This window comes from Ambystoma mexicanum, chromosome 5q, assembly GCF_040938575.1.
Source record: "Ambystoma mexicanum isolate Mex_15411 chromosome 5q, UKY_AmexF1_1, whole genome shotgun sequence".
Taxonomy (NCBI): Eukaryota; Metazoa; Chordata; class Amphibia; order Caudata; family Ambystomatidae; genus Ambystoma; species Ambystoma mexicanum.
The window spans coordinates 67,863,630-67,881,766 of NC_090933.1; the positions used below are offsets into that span (position 1 = coordinate 67,863,630).

Consider the following 18,137-nt stretch of genomic DNA (forward strand, 5'->3'; position numbering starts at 1 on the left):
TTTCATGGAGAAAAGTTCTGTTTAATTTCTAAGTCTACTGTCCGTTTTCGGAAGTTATTTGTGTCAAAGTACTCTATACAATATGTTTTAGTCACACAAACAGCAAGGTTCTGCTTATATTTCCCGACCTCAAAGATGTGAAAAAAACAAACCTCTCCACCCGCCCATGTCTTGCTCTTGTGCATGGCACTGAGCACTTCCACTTTACAGTCCACTGATTCTATCTCAGTTTTTTAATTTAATTTCAGTTTTATAGCTGCAGATTGCATCACGGCTTCTTGAAGGTGCTTACAAAAAAAGGAAGGAAAAAAAACATTGGCAGTTAATTAACTCATGTGAGCAGTTTAGCCATAAAAACCGCATGAAGCCACAAAATATAAGTTCCAATATTAACAATCACAGTAACTCGGGTGCATATTCCTAGTAAACAACACACAACTGCTTCTCAAAGAAGGACCACACTAGCCAGTTATGAATGATGTGTGGTAGTAGTGGTTTTTACTTGGGCAAGCACATTGGCATTTCGTTTTCTGGGCTTATTTGGTTACTTAATGGCGGGTGGACATTAGCAACCTAATTCCATTTCAAAAACTTGGAAGATGGTGGTCTAGGATTTCTGATGAGCATTGACAAGTTAGTTGTCTGGCTCTGAACACACAGGTGTTTTGCCTTCTCTCTGGACTATGAAATCAATCTCATCTTATAAGTGACTTTGTTAGTATGGACATAGCCCTGCAGGTAAGAGCCTTTTTCTGGTTGCGATCAAGTCCAGTGCTTACTGGGCAACCCTGTTTGATAAGGATAGTCAGGCTGCTTTATAATAACAAGGCAATACAATTATTTTCTGTTTAAAAATTGTGGCAACTCAACCGAACTTGTGAAATGGAGAAATAAAACAATAAAGGCTTGGAATAGGAGAATTTAGTTGGAGGAATCTAGGTGCAAAGTTCTTGTAATAAATGTTTCGGATACAAATTCACAACCATATTCTGACTTGCACCCATCGCACTGTGTCTCCAACAAAGGTTTGCTATGCAGCAGAGATAGAAAGGTAGTTGTGCATGCACCATATGGAAACGCAAGCCAAACAGCTGTTGAGACAGAGGGTGCTATCACTTTTCCATTTGGGGGTGCATGGTATTCTATCAAGGTGTGCAGCTACTGTATTTATGTCACCAACGTAAGACATTTAAGTTGTTGAAAGGAACAGCAGTTTCTGTACGGTAGAACAATCAAAGCATTTCTGAGCCTATTGGTATATTTCTTGTTCTTTTTCACAAGGTCAGAGATTGGGTTTGTCCATCTCACTGACAGCTGCACCCAAGCAACATTTGTAATGGAGTTTCAGAGTAAACGGCACCGTTGGAGATGTTCTTATTGTCATCTGTCAGGTCCTGCTTGCCTGTCTTCCCCACTACTCTCCCCAATTTACCCTTCTCTTAGTTATCTGGGGTGAATCCAATGCTTGGTCCATGGGATCCATCCCATGGGCTAATAATCTGACCTTATTATGGCATCCTACTCAGGACTACTCTTGCAGGCTTCAGCTGACACATTGATCCTCAACCTGCATCGGAGCCATAGACATTTGAGGGGGTAGGGTTGCTTGGTGACTTCTTGTATCTGCCAGTGCTAGCAGCTTATTTAACCCTTGGAGTGGCTTGGAAAAGGGTAAGGCAAGATGAATCTTAATGGCTTAATGGTGTGATAATGAAAGCCTGGGGCATAATTTAAAATGTTTATATTTTGGGATTCCCCATAGTTAATGAAATTCTAAGAAACAAACGGTGGTTAGCACTTTTACAAGTAAAGGAAAAAATCATATTTACAGAACTAGATGCAAAATCTTCAAAACCAGTTTTAAATTTCTTTATAATTTTAGCTCACAATACAAAGCTTATAGATTCAAAATGTATTACGTGACTAAAATATATACTTTCTCCCATCCAGTACATTCAAATCCCAAACATAACTCTTTCAAAACGTAAAAAACTATGCATTTAATAAAAAGAGAAAGGTTAAGGCACGGAAAGACATCGAAAATCTAATTCGGGGACTTCTTGATTGTCTATCATGAAGCATCGATTTTTTATTTTTCCCTGGTTTCTCCAATTGCATTTACTTGAAACCATTGTAGAAGTGCCTTTGAGCATATGATTTTCTGCCATTTAAAATCATTTTTAAATGTGGCCTTTTGTTAACATAATTGGTTGCTAGAGATGGAAAGCTCCTTGCCTTCATGTCTTGTACAGTAAGCTCTTTTCAAGATGGTTTCTAAGCATTGGGTTTCCTTTCAGCACGGATTGCCAAATGTAAGGTTTGCATGTGTAAATGGTCACTCCCGCTGTAGTTCAATTGATTGGACAAAAAGAGCTTTGTACATCATTTGTTTGCCAAATCAGAGGCTAGATCAGGCACAACGAGATGCCATTCTCCATTGGTTTGATATCTCGGTTGGGCCAACTCAGCCCTTCACCATTCCTTCGTATAGGTCGATAAATTGACTTTCCCAAGTTGGTAATAATAGTTAAATCTGTTATTACAGCATCTAGAAGCCGGGGAAAACCAGCATGAAGCTCTGTATAAATCACAAAATAAGCGCAACTAGTTCTACGGATTGAGTTTTCTGCACAGGGCATTGTTGTTTGTAGTGAAGCTGCTGAGAACGTAGCCCGGCTGATAACTTTGGCACCCTTAGCTCTGAGATGCGGAAGCAATTCTGAAATCCTGTCGCCAGGTGTGTTGTCAGAAGGGCACAACAAATTCCATGAAAATGATTGCTGTATATGTCAATGTATTCTTTAATCTCGTCTTTTTTGCAATGTGAGTTTTGTTTCTTTGTGATTGCAGGAAAGACTTAAAGTTTGTTGGGGAAATTGAGAAGGAAATGAAAACGTTGGTGGAAGCTGTGAATAAGGTTAGTACTAGGCATGCACATTGGCAGTCACTTTTTCCAGCTTATATGTGCTGTTTTAGAGAAAAGTTCCACTGTTTCTCCACAACAACAATGGGAGTACAGGCACATTGGTAAGGGTCATTATTGCAATTGGTACATTATTTTGCAAACGGTGACCTTTAGTATGGCTGCATCTGCACAACAGTCATAGGCTATCATTTTAAATTCAGAACGGCACTGGAAGAGGGGAAATAACAATTACTCTTTGTGCTGGTCCCAAAAAAAATATATATATTTCTGATGTTTGTTAATCTGCTTAGAATCACATGCTGTGCATAGGTCCGACATCCAGTGGTCACTGCGGAGTATTGCATTTTGTTTTTCGTAGTCGAAAAGGGGACGTCGACAAGGCGTGTCTGTAACACTATCCCTATAGTGACGTGCGTTGTACCCACAATCCCTCACGCGTCGAGGTCCCTCAGATTGTTTTTTTCCGCCCAGCTTATGGTCGCCTTACGCGGAGCTCCTAGAGAGACATTGCAAAACAATTACTATGGACCTCGGTCCTTAATATATACTTATTGTTAAAGATCCCTCCCCTCTGTGTCTGCACTGTGAAGCTGTTTCTCCGCCGAGCAAGTTTTCGACGGAGGGGAAGAGACGGAGGAGACCCCTCGGCGCTGCCGAACACGTGGCCAGGCCTCGCCGGCCAACATACAGTAGGGAGAGTGGGGGTTCGAACTTTTATCTTCTCGTCGAGAATGTCTTTCTTTCTCCCCTATCTTTCCCTTGGGGTTATCATCACCAGTTTTTATTGCCTCAGCTATGGAGAGGGCCCCTTTTAAGTTTTGCCCACGCTGTAGGGGCAAATACACTTGGAAGGACAAACACAAGCTCTGTAATCGTTGCTTGCCCCTCGATCATAAAGAGGACAGCTGCGCGGCCTGTAAGCTCTTGAAACCAAGAACTCTTAAAGAACTCTTAAAGAACGGAAAGTTAAGAGGTGGGCGGACTGCGCTATGTCGAAGTCAGTTTCCTCACCCGCCGCCGCTGTTACAGAAAGTGACGAGGAGGGTGATAACTCGACGTCCGTTACGGAAGTCATTAACCCCCAGAAGGAGCGCTCGCGCTCCTCGACGTCCGTCCCCGCCCCGACGGGCTCGGCTCACGCCCTGCTTATCGGGATGAACACCCCGGCGACAAGGACGCACACAGACCCCATAGGCCTAAGCACACAGCCCACGGCTCTTCTCCGTCAAGGACGAAGGATCCACCAGCGCCGAAGGGGACGCAGGGCACTCCGGCGTCGACCTCAGACCGCAAGGGTCTCAAGCCCCACCCGCAAACGCAGCCGCAACCAGCGATTGGGCTTTCATCTAACACGGGCGCTACCTCAAAAACATCCGACGTAACGCTCCAAAGAGCAGCCGTCGAAAAACAACGCGCAACGCAGGCAACGCCGACTTCAGAACCCTCGACTGACAAACTCGTCGTCGAGAGTCTGGCGAGAATTGTTTCCGAGAATTGTTTCCGAGGATAAACATAAGCGGACGACGAAACAGACGTCGAATACCGCACCCAAGGAAATAGAAACGCCGAAAAAGCACAAGAGTAGCCAGGAACTGCCCCATTCATCTAAAGGCACTTCTGAACTACCGGAGGGCTTTTCTGAGGGCGCCGGAAACCTTTCGTCGACGTTGTGGGAGCGTTCGAAGCGTTTTGAAGGTGATAACACTGATTTCCCCCCTCTAGACTATTCAGGGGTTCCCCATGAGACCCTGGAAAGACTCCATTCTTGTATGGAAAAGATGGAGAGGTTTTTGGGTAGCCAAAACCCACCCACACCCAAAAGACCAAGAGAATGGACCCAGGATGACCCTAGGGTCAAGATTCCTAGGCTGTTTCCCCCTTCTACAGATGCATATGACCTCACTGAAGAGGAGCAATACCTCCAGGAAGATGAGGAGTGTTTAGGTGGGGAGGAAGAACATGAGGAGGAGAGGTTTGAGGAGGATCCTTACACTAGCGCAGGAGCTTTTGAAGAAGGTACAGCTACCTCACAGCCCTGGCACTCCCCATCAGTGCAGCCTTGGCAATCCCCATCAGTGCACTCAGACCCTGATGTCTTTCACCCTTCTCCTCCCAAGGACTCACCTATTGGGAACACCTCCCCCATAGATGACCAGCCTTCACTTAATGCACTATTGCGCAAGGCAGCAGCGCATTTTGAAATAGACACAGGGGAGACTCTTCCAGACATAGACTTTGTAGAAAAAGTTATTAAAGAAAAAGCCCCGGTCAGTCAGTCCATTCCGCTCCTGGCTTCTATAAGTAGAAGAATAACTCCTTCCCTTTCCAATCCGGCCTTAGTCAGAGGGGTCAACCCTCGGATAGAAAAGCTCTTCAGCCCTTCGTCTTCTGTCCCTTTGTACATCAGGGGACATTCTATTCCGGACTCTCTGGTAGTTACTAACACAAGAAAGAGAGCGGGGGTACCACTATCTACTAGTGAGGCACCACCTGACAAAGAGGGCAAGAAGCTCTATGCACTTGGGAAGAGAATCACGACCTCCGCCGCCTTCTCAACTAGGATTGCGAATAACAATTCCCTACTAGCTAGCTACGCAGATGCACAGTGGAGCAAGCTGCGCAGCGAAGCAGAGGACGCACCAGAACCCCTCCGTTCACGCCTGTTGGCTACTATATCAGAGGGACCTCTTGTAAACCAGGGCATCGTAAAGAACTCCTTAGATGCCGCAGAGACAGCTGGCCGTTCCCTGGTTCAGGGAATACTTCTCAAACGCCATGTCTGGCTGCGCAATTCGGGATTTAAGCCAGAAACCCAGGCTTCCCTAATAAATAAGCCCATAGAGCAAACACATCTGTTTGGAAAAGCAGTTGATGAGGCCCTAGAACATGCGAAGAAGGAGTTTGATACCATCAAGACTCTTGACCAAATTTCTAGGCCACCTAACAGACGCAGCTATGGCAATAGACGCTCCTTTCGTGGCCAACGCCAGCAGCAAAGCCAACAACAATTTTACTCTGCTACCAACTGGCCCTCTAACCAAAGCTCCCAGTTCAGTCAAAGAGGCCAACGTCGTGGCAAAGGAAGAGGGCGCGGCTCCAGTCCAAAAGGCCCCACGCCCAATACCAACAAATGACCCAAAGATTCGGGTCCCCTCCCATGCATCACCGGTCGGGGGCCGGCTAACATTGTTCCTTTCAGCATGGGAGGGAATAACGTCAGACCGCTGGGTATTATCCACCATAGCCCACGGATACTGCATCGAATTCAACGGTTCCCCAAAATACAGACCCCCACGGAACCGGCGCATGACACCGGAACACCTCACTATTCTTCTTCAAGAAGTAGAAGAGCTACTGAAAAAAGAAGCTATAGAGGCTGTCCCCCTATCGCAGGTAACAGAAGGTATTTATTCAGTGTACTTCCTTGTACCCAAAAAGGATTTAACCATGCGCCCCGTATTAGATCTGGGTCCAGCAAACAAATTTGTCAAACCCCAAAAGTTTCGTATGGTAACCTTGCAGGATGTAATCCCACTGTTATCACAGGGGGATTACATGACAACACTAGACATGAAAGATGCATACTTTCATATTTTAATGTTGCCAGTGCACAGAAAATACCTCCGGTTCAAGATAGAGAACAAACACTACCAGTTCAGAGTACTACCTTTCGGGATAGCATCTGCACCAAGGGTATTCACGAAAGTACTGGCAGTGGCTGCGGCCCACATGCGCAGATTATCCATCCCGGTTTACCCGTACCTCGACGACTGGCTCATAACAGGGGATTCTTACGAAACATGCTTCTCCAATACCCAAAGGACCGTAGACCTTTTGTCCCAACTGGGCTTCTCCATCAACAAAAAGAAGTCCAGCTTAGACCCCAGCCAAATCAAACAATTCCTAGGGGCTCTAATTCGAACAAAGGACGGCCTCGTCTTCCCCTCCAACGAGAGGGTCCAAAACATGCTGTTTCAGATCCCCCATTATGTGGCAGGTCGAGAGGTTACGGTACGCAAAGCAATGCGCTTGCTAGGGATGATGGCGTCATGTATTTATTTGGTACCTCACGCGCGCCTGCGCATGCGCCCAATGCAAGAGTGGCTCTACAGCCAGTGGTGTCAGGCCAGCGGACAATGGGACAATCTAGTGGTGGTCTTGCAGGCCTTGGTTCTCTCGCTACGGTGGTGGACAAAGGAAAACCTGTTATTAGGGAAAACTTTTGCCACACCCGCAGTGGAAGCCACTCTAACCACAGACGCATCCCTTACAGGATGGGGGGCTCACCTATCCCATCAGACTGCTCACGGAGTGTGGACTCCGAGCTTAGCATCCAAACATATAAACCTGCTGGAACTATTAGCAGTGTTCAAAGCACTGAAAGCCTTTCAGGAACACTTACAAGGAAAGACAGTGATGGTCCTCACAGACAGCACCACAGCCATGTACTATCTCAACAAGCAAGGGGGCACTCACTCTCCAGGACTGTCCAAGCTGTCCCAGAATATATGGAAGTGGGCTCTCAAACACAACATGTTCCTACTATCACAACATGTACCAGGGGAACTCAATCTGCTAGCAGACGAACTCAGCAGAGACTTCCCCCTTACCCAAAGAGTACGAATGGCAATTGCACGAAGACATCGTCTTAAACGTCTTCACGCAATGGGGTTTCCCGGAAATAGACCTGTTCGTAACCCTGGAGAACTCACAATGCCAAAGTTACGCCTCCAGGTACCCCCAGAACCAGTCCAAGGGGAACGGTCTGTTGATTCAATGGTCAGGGAAATTTGTTTACGCCTTTCCCCCGACTCCCCTCCTCAACAAAGTGGTGCACAAGATGCACCAAGAGCAGGTGACCATGATACTAGTGGCCCCAATGTGGGCCCGGCAGCCATGGTTCGCTCACTTGATGGAGATGTCCCTATCTCCCCCAATGAAACTTCCCTGCCCGTACAACATGCTGTCACAAGACAAGGGCAGGACACTGCATCCATGCCCTCAGACCATGAACTTAGCAGCCTGGCTCCTGAGATCATAGAATTTGGACATTTACATCTCCCTCAGAGATGTGTGGACATCCTCAGGGAAGCCAGAAAACCTAATACTCGCCACTGCTATTCTAGCAAGTGGAAAAGATTTGTCATCTGGTGTAGAAGTAAGAACATCAACCCGGTTGACTGCTCTGCCACTAACATTATTCTGTACTTGACCCATTTACTGGATTCAGGTCTAGTGTTTAATTCCATTAAAGTCCACCTAGCGGCACTTTCTGCATACACCACTTCCCAACTTAAAGTGTCGTGGTGGAAGATACCAGTTATAAAGGCCTTCATGGAAGGGGTAAAGAGAATACACCCCCCAATAGCTAACCCAGCTCCCGGATGGGACTTAAACGTGGTACTTTCTAGACTCATGGGCACTCCTTTCGAACCCATGCACAAGGCAACTCCTAAATACCTCACTCTTAAGACTGCTTTCCTAATAGCTATCACCTACATTAGGAGAGTAAGTGAACTACAGGCTCTTTCTGTACTAGACCCCTTCGTATCAGTTCACAAGGATAAGGTGGTTCTTCGCACACATCCAAGGTTTGCACCAAAATTCATCTCGGAATTTCATGTAAACCAATCTATAGAACTACCAACGTTCTTTCAAAACCCTTCCAGCTTGGGAGAAAAAAGTCTGCATACACTAGATGTACGCAGAGCTGTCATGTTCTACATGGAAAGAACCAGATCACTGAGAAAGACTAATCAGTTCTTTGTCTTGGTGGCAGCAGGAAGAGAAGGAGATGCAGTCTCTAAGTCCACTATATCTAGATGGATTGTACAATGCATCACTCTCTGTTACACTCTTGCTAAGAGAGAACTACCCTTCAAGCCAAGAGCACATTCCACTCGAGGCACTGGGGCTTCCATAGCATTCATTGCAAATGTTCCCCTTGAGTCCATCTGCAAAGCGGCTACCTGGAGTTCTGTGCACACCTTTACAAAACACTACTGTCTAGATGCACACTCAAGATCTGACTCCCAGGTGGGACAGGCAGTATTAAGACATCTTTTCTCTACTGTTCCTTCTCATAACCCACCGCCAACTCCGGGTACTGCTCGCTAGTCTATGCACAGCATGTGATTCTAAGCAGATTAACAAACATCAGAAGACAATGCATTACTTACCGTAAAAGCATTTCTGATGGTTGTATCTGCTTAGATTCACATGCGCCCACCCTTCCTCCCCGTTCGGATGGAAGGAACATAGACTTCCTTTTATATCTCTCTTTTCTGTACTCACTCACGCCTAGAAGGCTCACTCAGGGCAGAAAAATACAAACAGAGGGACCTTGACGCGTGAGGGATTGTTGGTACAACGCACGTCACTATAGGGATAGTGTTACAGACCCGCCTTGTCGACGTCCCCTTTTCGACTACGAAAAACAAAATGCAATACTCCGCAGTGACCACTGGATGTCGGACCTATGCACAGCATGTGAATCTAAGCAGATACAACCATCAGAAATGCTTTTACGGTAAGTAATGCATTGTCATATATTACACGGCCCGCAGTAGCGGGCGTGTAGTTAGTCATAGGCTATCATTTTAAATTCAGAACGGCACTGGAAGAGGGGAAATAACAATTACTCTTTGTGCTGGTCCAAAAAAAAAAATATATATATATATTACACGGCCCGCAGTAGCGGGCGTGTAGTTATGGTTAAGTTGCTCAACCCATAGGAAGACTGCTTTTTGGGAGGCTTATAAATTCACTCCCCCAAAACATTTTTTTTCCAATAGACTGAATGGACAAACGGTTTGCTCACACGTACAGCCCAAACTGTTGGACGCAGTTTCACCGTATTTGCAGCAGAGCGGCGGGTTGGTCTCGAAAGCGTGCTTTTCTAAATTTGGTGCAAATCCGCCCAGTTCTTTCTTTAAAAAGTGGTAAAATGTACATCTAAAAAAATTAGTGATATCTGGCTCCGCGGTCTCATTTCCCTGTTCACTCCGCGGTCAAAACTCTGATAGGCCTGCAGTGTGGCGTGTTGTCGGCGGACATTGGACGCGCCCGGTGGTTGGCTGGAAGGAAGCGTACTGTGCGTCATAATTTTGGGTAATGCTGCCATGTTGTATTGGAGGATAGTGCCGCGCCAGAAGGGGCTGGAAAACATGCTTTGTGGCATCTCGTGGTGGGAAGAGGGGTTGGAAAGTGTGGGGAGTGAAAAGTGGTTCAAATGATATATTTGTTTAAGTGGAAGAAGACAGTGGTGTGTGCGCGGTTTGCGCGAGTACTGTGGCAATTCGCGGGTAGCTCCTCGGGCGAGTAGCTTTTGCAGTGACTGCAGGCAGGCTCAATTGGAGATGTGGAGTGGATTGCAGATGATATGAGGTCATTTGCATAGGGTGTACTATGCTGTGTTGTGTGTGGTAAGCCCTTAGCGCCTGGAGTGCATGGCCGGAGGCCTTGCACCGAAGAGTTTGCCGAGTGGTTGTACGTAGCTTTCACATTGTTGGATTGTGTGTTTGGTTTGTGAGCAGTGTACAAATTGTGTTGGTTGCATGGGTTTGGTGATTGTTAGCACGTCCTACAGTTTTGGGTGCTGACTACATGTTTGCATGTATGGATGTATTATGTTGCGGGGTTGGGTAGGGGTATTGGTGACTGTATTACGTTTGTGGGTTGTGGTAACTGGCCACATCTTCGCTTGCATGGCTGCATTACGCTGCGGTGGTTGTGGCCAAATACGCTGCGGTAGTTGTGGCCAGAAGTCATGCGCCCCAGAGACTAGGCCTTGGCCAAAACCACCGCAGTGTAATGCAGCCATGCATGCCAACACTGTGATACTGGCATATGGATTCCAGGCATGTTTACGGAGTGCATTATTTTTTGCTTCCATTGATTGGGTAAGTTGTTATAACCATACTTTGCTCCATCGTACACACTTTTCAATATGCATCTCTCCTAGGGTGGTCACCTTTACAGAATGGTTGTGGAGGACATTTTGGACTTGGTAGAGCACCTACAGTGAGCTGCAATGCGTGCACTTCCATATGGTGTAATTCATTGCACTTGTTCCACATTGGGGAGAGACATGACACCATTTGCATTTGCAATGGTTTGCGCCTGATCAGATCATTTGCTTAGTGAGGGCTGTAAGATATTGGCACATGACAGGATTTCCTTTGCATTACACATTTAAAATATGGACAATGTACGCAGCTACCCAGATACAGTTGAAGGTCTCCTTGAAAAACCTATGTATGCTCTGTGATCTTTATAGAAATGCTTTGAGAAAAAAAATCCCATTACAAGAAAAGGAGCATTTTCGGAATAACCTATTCTTGCACTATGTCATTGGTCATAGAAATATGTTCAGCAACATGAGTATGATGTTACTCTTTTCTCCCTCATCCAGAATGGAAAGTACTGTAGTACTAGACACTACTGTGCGAGAAAAAAAAGTTACACTGTGCTCTGAAAATTACAGTCTTACATGAAAGACAACATGCTGCACTGCCGCTTGTAATGCCTCCAAGTTCACATTTCTTAAGGGTGGATAGTCCTTGCTAATATCCCCCCAGGCCCTATTAATGTTTACCTGCTGCCACTGCAATGTTCTGTTTACACAGAGCAACATCTACAAATGCTGCACATCCTGGGAGAGCTGCATGCCGCACATCTTGTGAGAGCTCCCCTACCGTCTTAGCGTTCAATCTTCACACAGAAGTGAGAGTTCAGGGCATCGAAAGGTTTCAGTCAGGCAGGGGGTGAAGGGAAATTCGCCATGTTTACAGGTCCGCAGAGCGTGCCAGCAAATCACCGGACAAAACCATCACTGCGGGTAAGTCCTGCTAAATACAGGCCGGTTGGCAATCTTATTATTACATTTCTTTTGTGTACTTTTTGTAATGCGCAGCGAACGCGCTCGGCGTTGCCATTTTGTGCTAATGTTATGTGTCTATCGCTTGCACTAACTTTACGTGACGGTGCACCACTACATCACAACACTACCCTCTATAGCTGACATTACTTGGTGACAGTAGTTGTTTAAACCGTGTACTTGTGCTATTTTCATAACCTTCGTGCCCAGTGTAGCCAGGCGTGCCATGTGAGGACCTAGGTACAGAAAACAGGATCACAAACAGAAGCTAACAGACAGGCTCACACAGAGCCTGTCTGTTAGCTTCCCAGTTTTGTTATACATAGTAGTTGATCAGAGAATCGTTCAATAATTTATCCACATGTACTGTTGCAAGTGGTTTAATTTTTCATCCAATGTTCACAAGACAGTGTAAGCTCCCTGCAACAACCGCTTTTTTCATTTTGCGGGAAACTTTCAGCTTGGAATGCTGTCTGTGCTTTTCTGTACTTCTTTTGTCTGAGAAGAAAAAGGAATGTATGATCCTTGGTGGTTCGTGGGCGACAACACACTTTCTTCTTAAGGTAGGAAAGGTGACAGTTGCTGTCTCTGTGATGTCTTACATCATAAACGTTTGCATGTTGCTTCTTATTGCCGGAAACACAAATGGAGAAACTGGCCCATAGTGGTTGTCCCAGATAACGATCAGCAAAAACAGACCGTTTATTTTGTAATGATTATTCCACATTACGTCTGTTTGCATGTGGAAAGGTGACATGCGTAGTAAGGTACAAGGTATCTAGGAACCAAGAGGAATAAGAAAACATTTCAGTAGCCCTTCTCAGTGCCAGCGTAAAGGAGAAGGGCTCTGAGGGAAGGATGACACAATGGGCTCAAGGTGGCCGGGTCATGGACCTTGGCATGAGCTAATGTGTCTTAATGAGTAGCGTCTGATGTTCACCCACCAGTTTGCAGTCTGTTTTGCAGGTAGCAGTCTCCTTCCACGGCTACACACATGCAAATCGTCTTTCACACGTTGTCAACATACCCTCCTGTAATGCTTTTCCTTTTCACAAAAGTTGTCAGTGCAGCGAGTGTCGTCAGACCCACGGCACATTCTCTCTGTGTGTGCCCAAACAAACATAAAAAAAAACTCCTGGGAAACCGCTCTGATTGCAGGACAATGCAGAAGCTGTTTCGCCAAAACATCCAACAGTGAAGTATTTGCTGTCGACCTTTGTGTCCCGGCCCAGTGGTATACGCGCCTCTGCCCGTTATTAATTTGAATACAAGGCGCGTACAACTCTTCAGTGTTTGCAAGGTCACTATAAGGACAATACAGCCACTCTTTCAGCACACGATTGAACATACAGTGTGCAGTTTCAGTGCAGGCGTTGCGTTTACTTTCAATGTTGTGCTCTATGTATAGATTTCAATGGGCTGGAGAACCATGTGAACACAACAAACAACATTCATATCAGTCATTTATGCTGCATGCGGGACACATGGCACTGTAACAAAGCATGCAAGACTACTGTTACAAAACCCAGTATCTTGCACACAAACAAAGTCTACGGGATGGTACGTTAATAATTATGCATACAGAACTGTATCCTACTAAATTTCACTCCCTACAAACATGTTCTGTAAAGTTGTACTTGCATAACTTCTGTCAATTCCATGCTTATACTGTGTCGACAGGAAATTGCTCCATACAGCATATTGCACAGTTGCTGACTACCTTTGCACAAAATGTGCGCTGCGACCATACTGTAAGTTATCTTTGATTTTCTTTTTTTTTTTTTTACACTTCATACAATGTCTGCCCTTGGAGCAATTAATGCGTACCGATCAAGGCTGTTTTACAATGAGTATTTGTCCTGTTGAAAGAGGGGTACGTTGGGTTTAGATTTCCAGCCACCATGCGCCTAAACAAAACATTCGGGCAGCAACGTGTTACAATTTCATTGTGCATTTCCAAAAGTATGTAGTGCAGTTACGTTGAAGTTAATATTACGTACATGGAGACATGATGGTACCTTATACATGGTGCAATTAATGCACAGATGGCACAATACATAAATGTACATTTACGAGCCTTGTGTACTATTTATATGTGCAGTGTCTTACCAATCACTTGTGTATGTTGACCGACTGTGTACGATGGCTGCGCATGTGTGGGTGGCAATGCCATCTTATGCACTTTACTGTCATTGGCCACATAGATCTTTGGGGCTCTTGTTCATTAAACAAAAGGAATTACTTTACAACTTCTCCAATGCTTGTAAGTGGGGTATGGTTTTTAATTTGTGTCTCCATTACACATTTAAAAATCTGAAGCAGAAGCTTCCATTTTTAAGGAGTATAGCAGACTTTAAAATATGGTTGCCATTTTGTGCTCCATATGCTACACTCTGTTGTGTGTTCCATACGTTCCAATCCAATGGTGTACATAACAACAAACATGAACTAATGGCCTAAACGATGCCAGTGGCATGTGAGATGGTACATCTTACAGAAGATGGGACAGTTACATAAGACATATGGATGAATTTTTGTGTTTGGGTTGTGGTGGCTGTGCAGATTATTGGGTAGGTTATTGTACTATACTGTATTCAATGTGTCCAGTTATTACAGGCTTGGGTGAAGAGGGCATTCAGCAAAGAGGTTGTCCATTGTGTGGAAGTAATGTAATACTATGTAAACTGAAGTGGCTAAAGGGTAGGTGGCTGTGTTGTGTCGGGTTTGTGGTAAGTGGGTAGATGTTTCAATGCATGGTTGTACTGTGCTGTGGTCATTTGGCCAGGGTCTACAATATTGAGTGCATAACTGCAGGCCGTAGACTGCACAGTGTGCAGTGAATAGTGTAGGCTGTGGGTACAAGCAGCACAGTGTAATACATCTGTACATTGCACATTGTGACCTTGCTATGTGGATTGAGAGACATGTGACCATATTCCACTTTGAAGATTATAAAGAGCTATGACACAAATAATTCTATACTTACTACTTTGGAGGACCTGTGCAGTTTTTGTGGCGGGTATGTAAAATGTTGTAGTAATCATTCCTTCATTCTCTTTGGATAAAGAAAACATACCAAGTTAGAGTAGGTACTTCTTCGTAATTCTATACTTCATTGCATTTCAAATATTTCTACACTTTTTGGACCCTCATAATTAGTACTTCATAAGTACTATGCTTCAAATAAGTGTACTGTGCAATGTGCGCAGTTCTTGTGTTTGTTTGCGTAATCATTGGGTCTGTGAGGGGAATCCATGCTGGATTAGAAAAAAAAAACCTTCAAAATGTATTTGGTGTTACGTTGCACAGTCCATTACAGTAATAGTGCACCTTAAGCCTTGCTATAATCAGTGCAGACGTTGCAGTAGGAGGAATTACAATCGTGTATGCTTTGTTTTGTACGTGTTAGAATACACCAACTACTATATGACTGCAACAATAATACTAACTGTTTACCCGTTTCCTTTTTCAGCAGTATTTCCTTATGCGTTTGGTTGCTGCTGATGTTTTGCAAGTATTATGCCATTGCACTGTGATATTGCAGAATTGTGAGGGTAGTAACATACCTGTTGGCGTACTGTAACTGTTCATACTTTGGACGTTTTTGAGGATATGTTTGTAGCAATGTGGTTGCTGAAGGTTGCGTTTGAAAGTTTGAATGCTGCACGTAATATTGAAGTATTATGGTTGCAGTTAGATACCAGTTGGCGTATTCTAACTGTTTACAGTTTCTCATTTTTGTAGGGTACATTTGTTGTTGGTAGTTTTACATCTTTCCACATTCTGAAGTGCTGGTGCGCCATTATGGGTTTACGTAATGATGTTTACATATGTATTGACTTGGTTTAGCCATTGTTAGACAGGTGGTGATTTATTTGAGTAGTTGGTGGTTTCAGAGGTTACTGAGGATAGGTTACAACCCTCATACTAAGTAGCTTTTCTTTTAAGCACCATGTAGCAAACCATATCAGTGTGAGTTTTGTACACTCATTTTTGTGCCTGTAATCATTGGGTTCATTGAGGAACAACATTTTACAACAGACACAGTGCTGTATTTGTTGGATAGTTCCTGTATGCTAAGTTTTTATAGTTCCACAGGATAGAAGGTAATTCTTTTTTAGTACATTACATTGATACTGGTGGGTGTTGGGGAGTTGGGTATTCTAATTTTGTACACCATTGAGTAAATATTGGCTTCAAGAATATTAAGTAGGCATTTGCAAGATTTCCTGGTAATCTCTGCTTTGGAGTAATGGAAGTATCATTGCATTCATACCATGAATATTGCTTTCTAATGTATGCAGTATAGTAACCTGCACTGGTTGTCGCCTGTGTGGTACAAATTATGGCTACTGTTGTAAAGGTTTTCTTGCCAAGTGATAGCTGCCGGTGTGTGAAGGTAGTAAGCTTGCAGTTATTTTTGGTTCCATCTGCATTGTATCTTAAAAGCATTGATATTACGTATTGGCTATGTGGTTGGATATGTAAGGTCGAACGATTATCGAAATTGCAAAAAGTACACAATATGCCATGGTTTGCATTTTGTACCAGTTGCTGAAATGGAATGGAATCACAGCTAGGTATAGATGCATAGACAAAGCGCTCGTTAGGGAGTTATTCCCGACATGACATGGTTGCAGAGCATGCATGTATGTTTCCACATGTAGGAAAACTGAGATATATGGGTATATGTTTGCTTTCCAGTATTTGTAGTCAGTACATTTGAAATTCCTGTGATCTGTTTAATGTGAATTTAACCATCCCAGCACAGTAGTCCAATTCCTGAGACACTAAGGGCCTCATTACGAGATTCCCGCTGAAAACAGAGCCATTACCAGCATGGAGGTATTAGCGCGTCCGTGCACCCTTGATGCCGCCGATAGCGGCTGATTACGAGTGCGCGAGCACGCGCAAACCTCCATGCCGGTATTGGCTACACCGCCATGCCGCTAAAGGCCCTCCAACCCCCGATAGCGCCGTCACGGGACACGCTGATACCACCTCTGCCAAGGAGCAACCCCTTAATAACGACCCTGTAATAACAACATGCTAATACCAGGCTCGTAATACCGGACCCGGAAGTAACGTCATTGCGTCGGAACGGGAAATGCACCGGCGGCCATCTTTAAAAACACAATCCATTGCAATCCTCCCAAACCACCACTGCTACAGAGGAGAGACCAGGGCCATTGTATACATCATGTCCAAGGCTACCTGTAAAACCACCCCCGCCTGCGCAAGAAGCGCTTCTCAGATGAGGAATTAAATATGCTGGCAGGTACCCTTGCTGCCCATGCCGATAAGGTATTCACAAATAACCTCAAAAGGGAGGTGCATCTGAGGAAGAAGGAAATCTAGGAGGAGGTAGCTTGCAAGGTGTCAGCGGTAGGCACCACCCCCCGCACAGTCAGAGACTGCAAAAAAAGATGGGATGACCTCCGTCTCAGGGTCCGGAACATCCTGGCCAGCAATCATAGGGATGCCATGGCCACAGGCGGGGGTGCGCACTCACCGGTGAAACTCATGCGCTGGGATGAAACCTGCAGCACAACCATCCAGAGGAGTCGATAGAGGGCTTCGGGGAAATGGAGACGGGTGCAGCGACATCTGGAGATGGAGGTGAGTGACCCTGCAAACCCCAGTAGGGCAAACCATGACGTAGCACAACTGATGTGAAAGTGAGCCGAGCCAAGGCAATGCATGGCCCATCGTACACACATTTACAGATCCATGTCCAGATGGAGGCCCAAACCATGCCACACTGAAATGCATGCTGTGTGCCAATCCCATTACCAACAGACACCCAACACACAGGGACCATTTGCATGTAACACATCACACAAAGCCCAATACAATGGCATGCCACCTGGTACGCATCAGTGCTGAATGGAGATGCTTCGGCTAATGCCAATATGCCTTTCCCCCCTTGAAACTACCCTGTGTGATACACCTATAAGATTGCAATGCTTCAGAAATGAAATACTGTACAGCACCATCTCATGCTTCTTGATGTAACACCATCACTGATGCCCTGCATCTCTTCTTCCCCCACAGGCACTGATGGAGAAGGTGGGAGTCAGGACCCTGCCACAAGGCCATCTACGTCCAGGGCCAGGCCGCCGGGCACTGGCCAATCCACCTCCGGGGCAGCGCCGCGGCCCACAGTCCAACCCAGGGCAAGTGCACAGGCCATGCAGGCACATGAGGACACCACAGCAGCGGATTAGACTGCTACCACAGAGCTGCCAAAAAAAGCTGAAGGGGAGGCTGATGGCACCCAGTCCGCTGCCATAAGCTCAGTGGGTGAGGCAGCAGCCACAGACCCACTCAGTG

At 45.3% G+C, this 18,137-nt stretch overlaps 1 protein-coding gene across 1 annotated transcript in view; it reads left to right on the forward strand.

The window, feature by feature from the left end:
* The window catches only part of NFX1 (nuclear transcription factor, X-box binding 1), a 2,569,209-nt gene that overhangs the window by 2,177,030 nt on the left and 374,042 nt on the right, over positions 1 to 18,137 (forward strand). Inside the window, exon 21 of the mRNA XM_069620539.1 lies at positions 2,851 to 2,917. Within this exon, the coding sequence (XP_069476640.1) occupies positions 2,851 to 2,917 (67 nt within the window). The remainder of the gene's footprint in view (positions 1 to 2,850; positions 2,918 to 18,137) is intronic.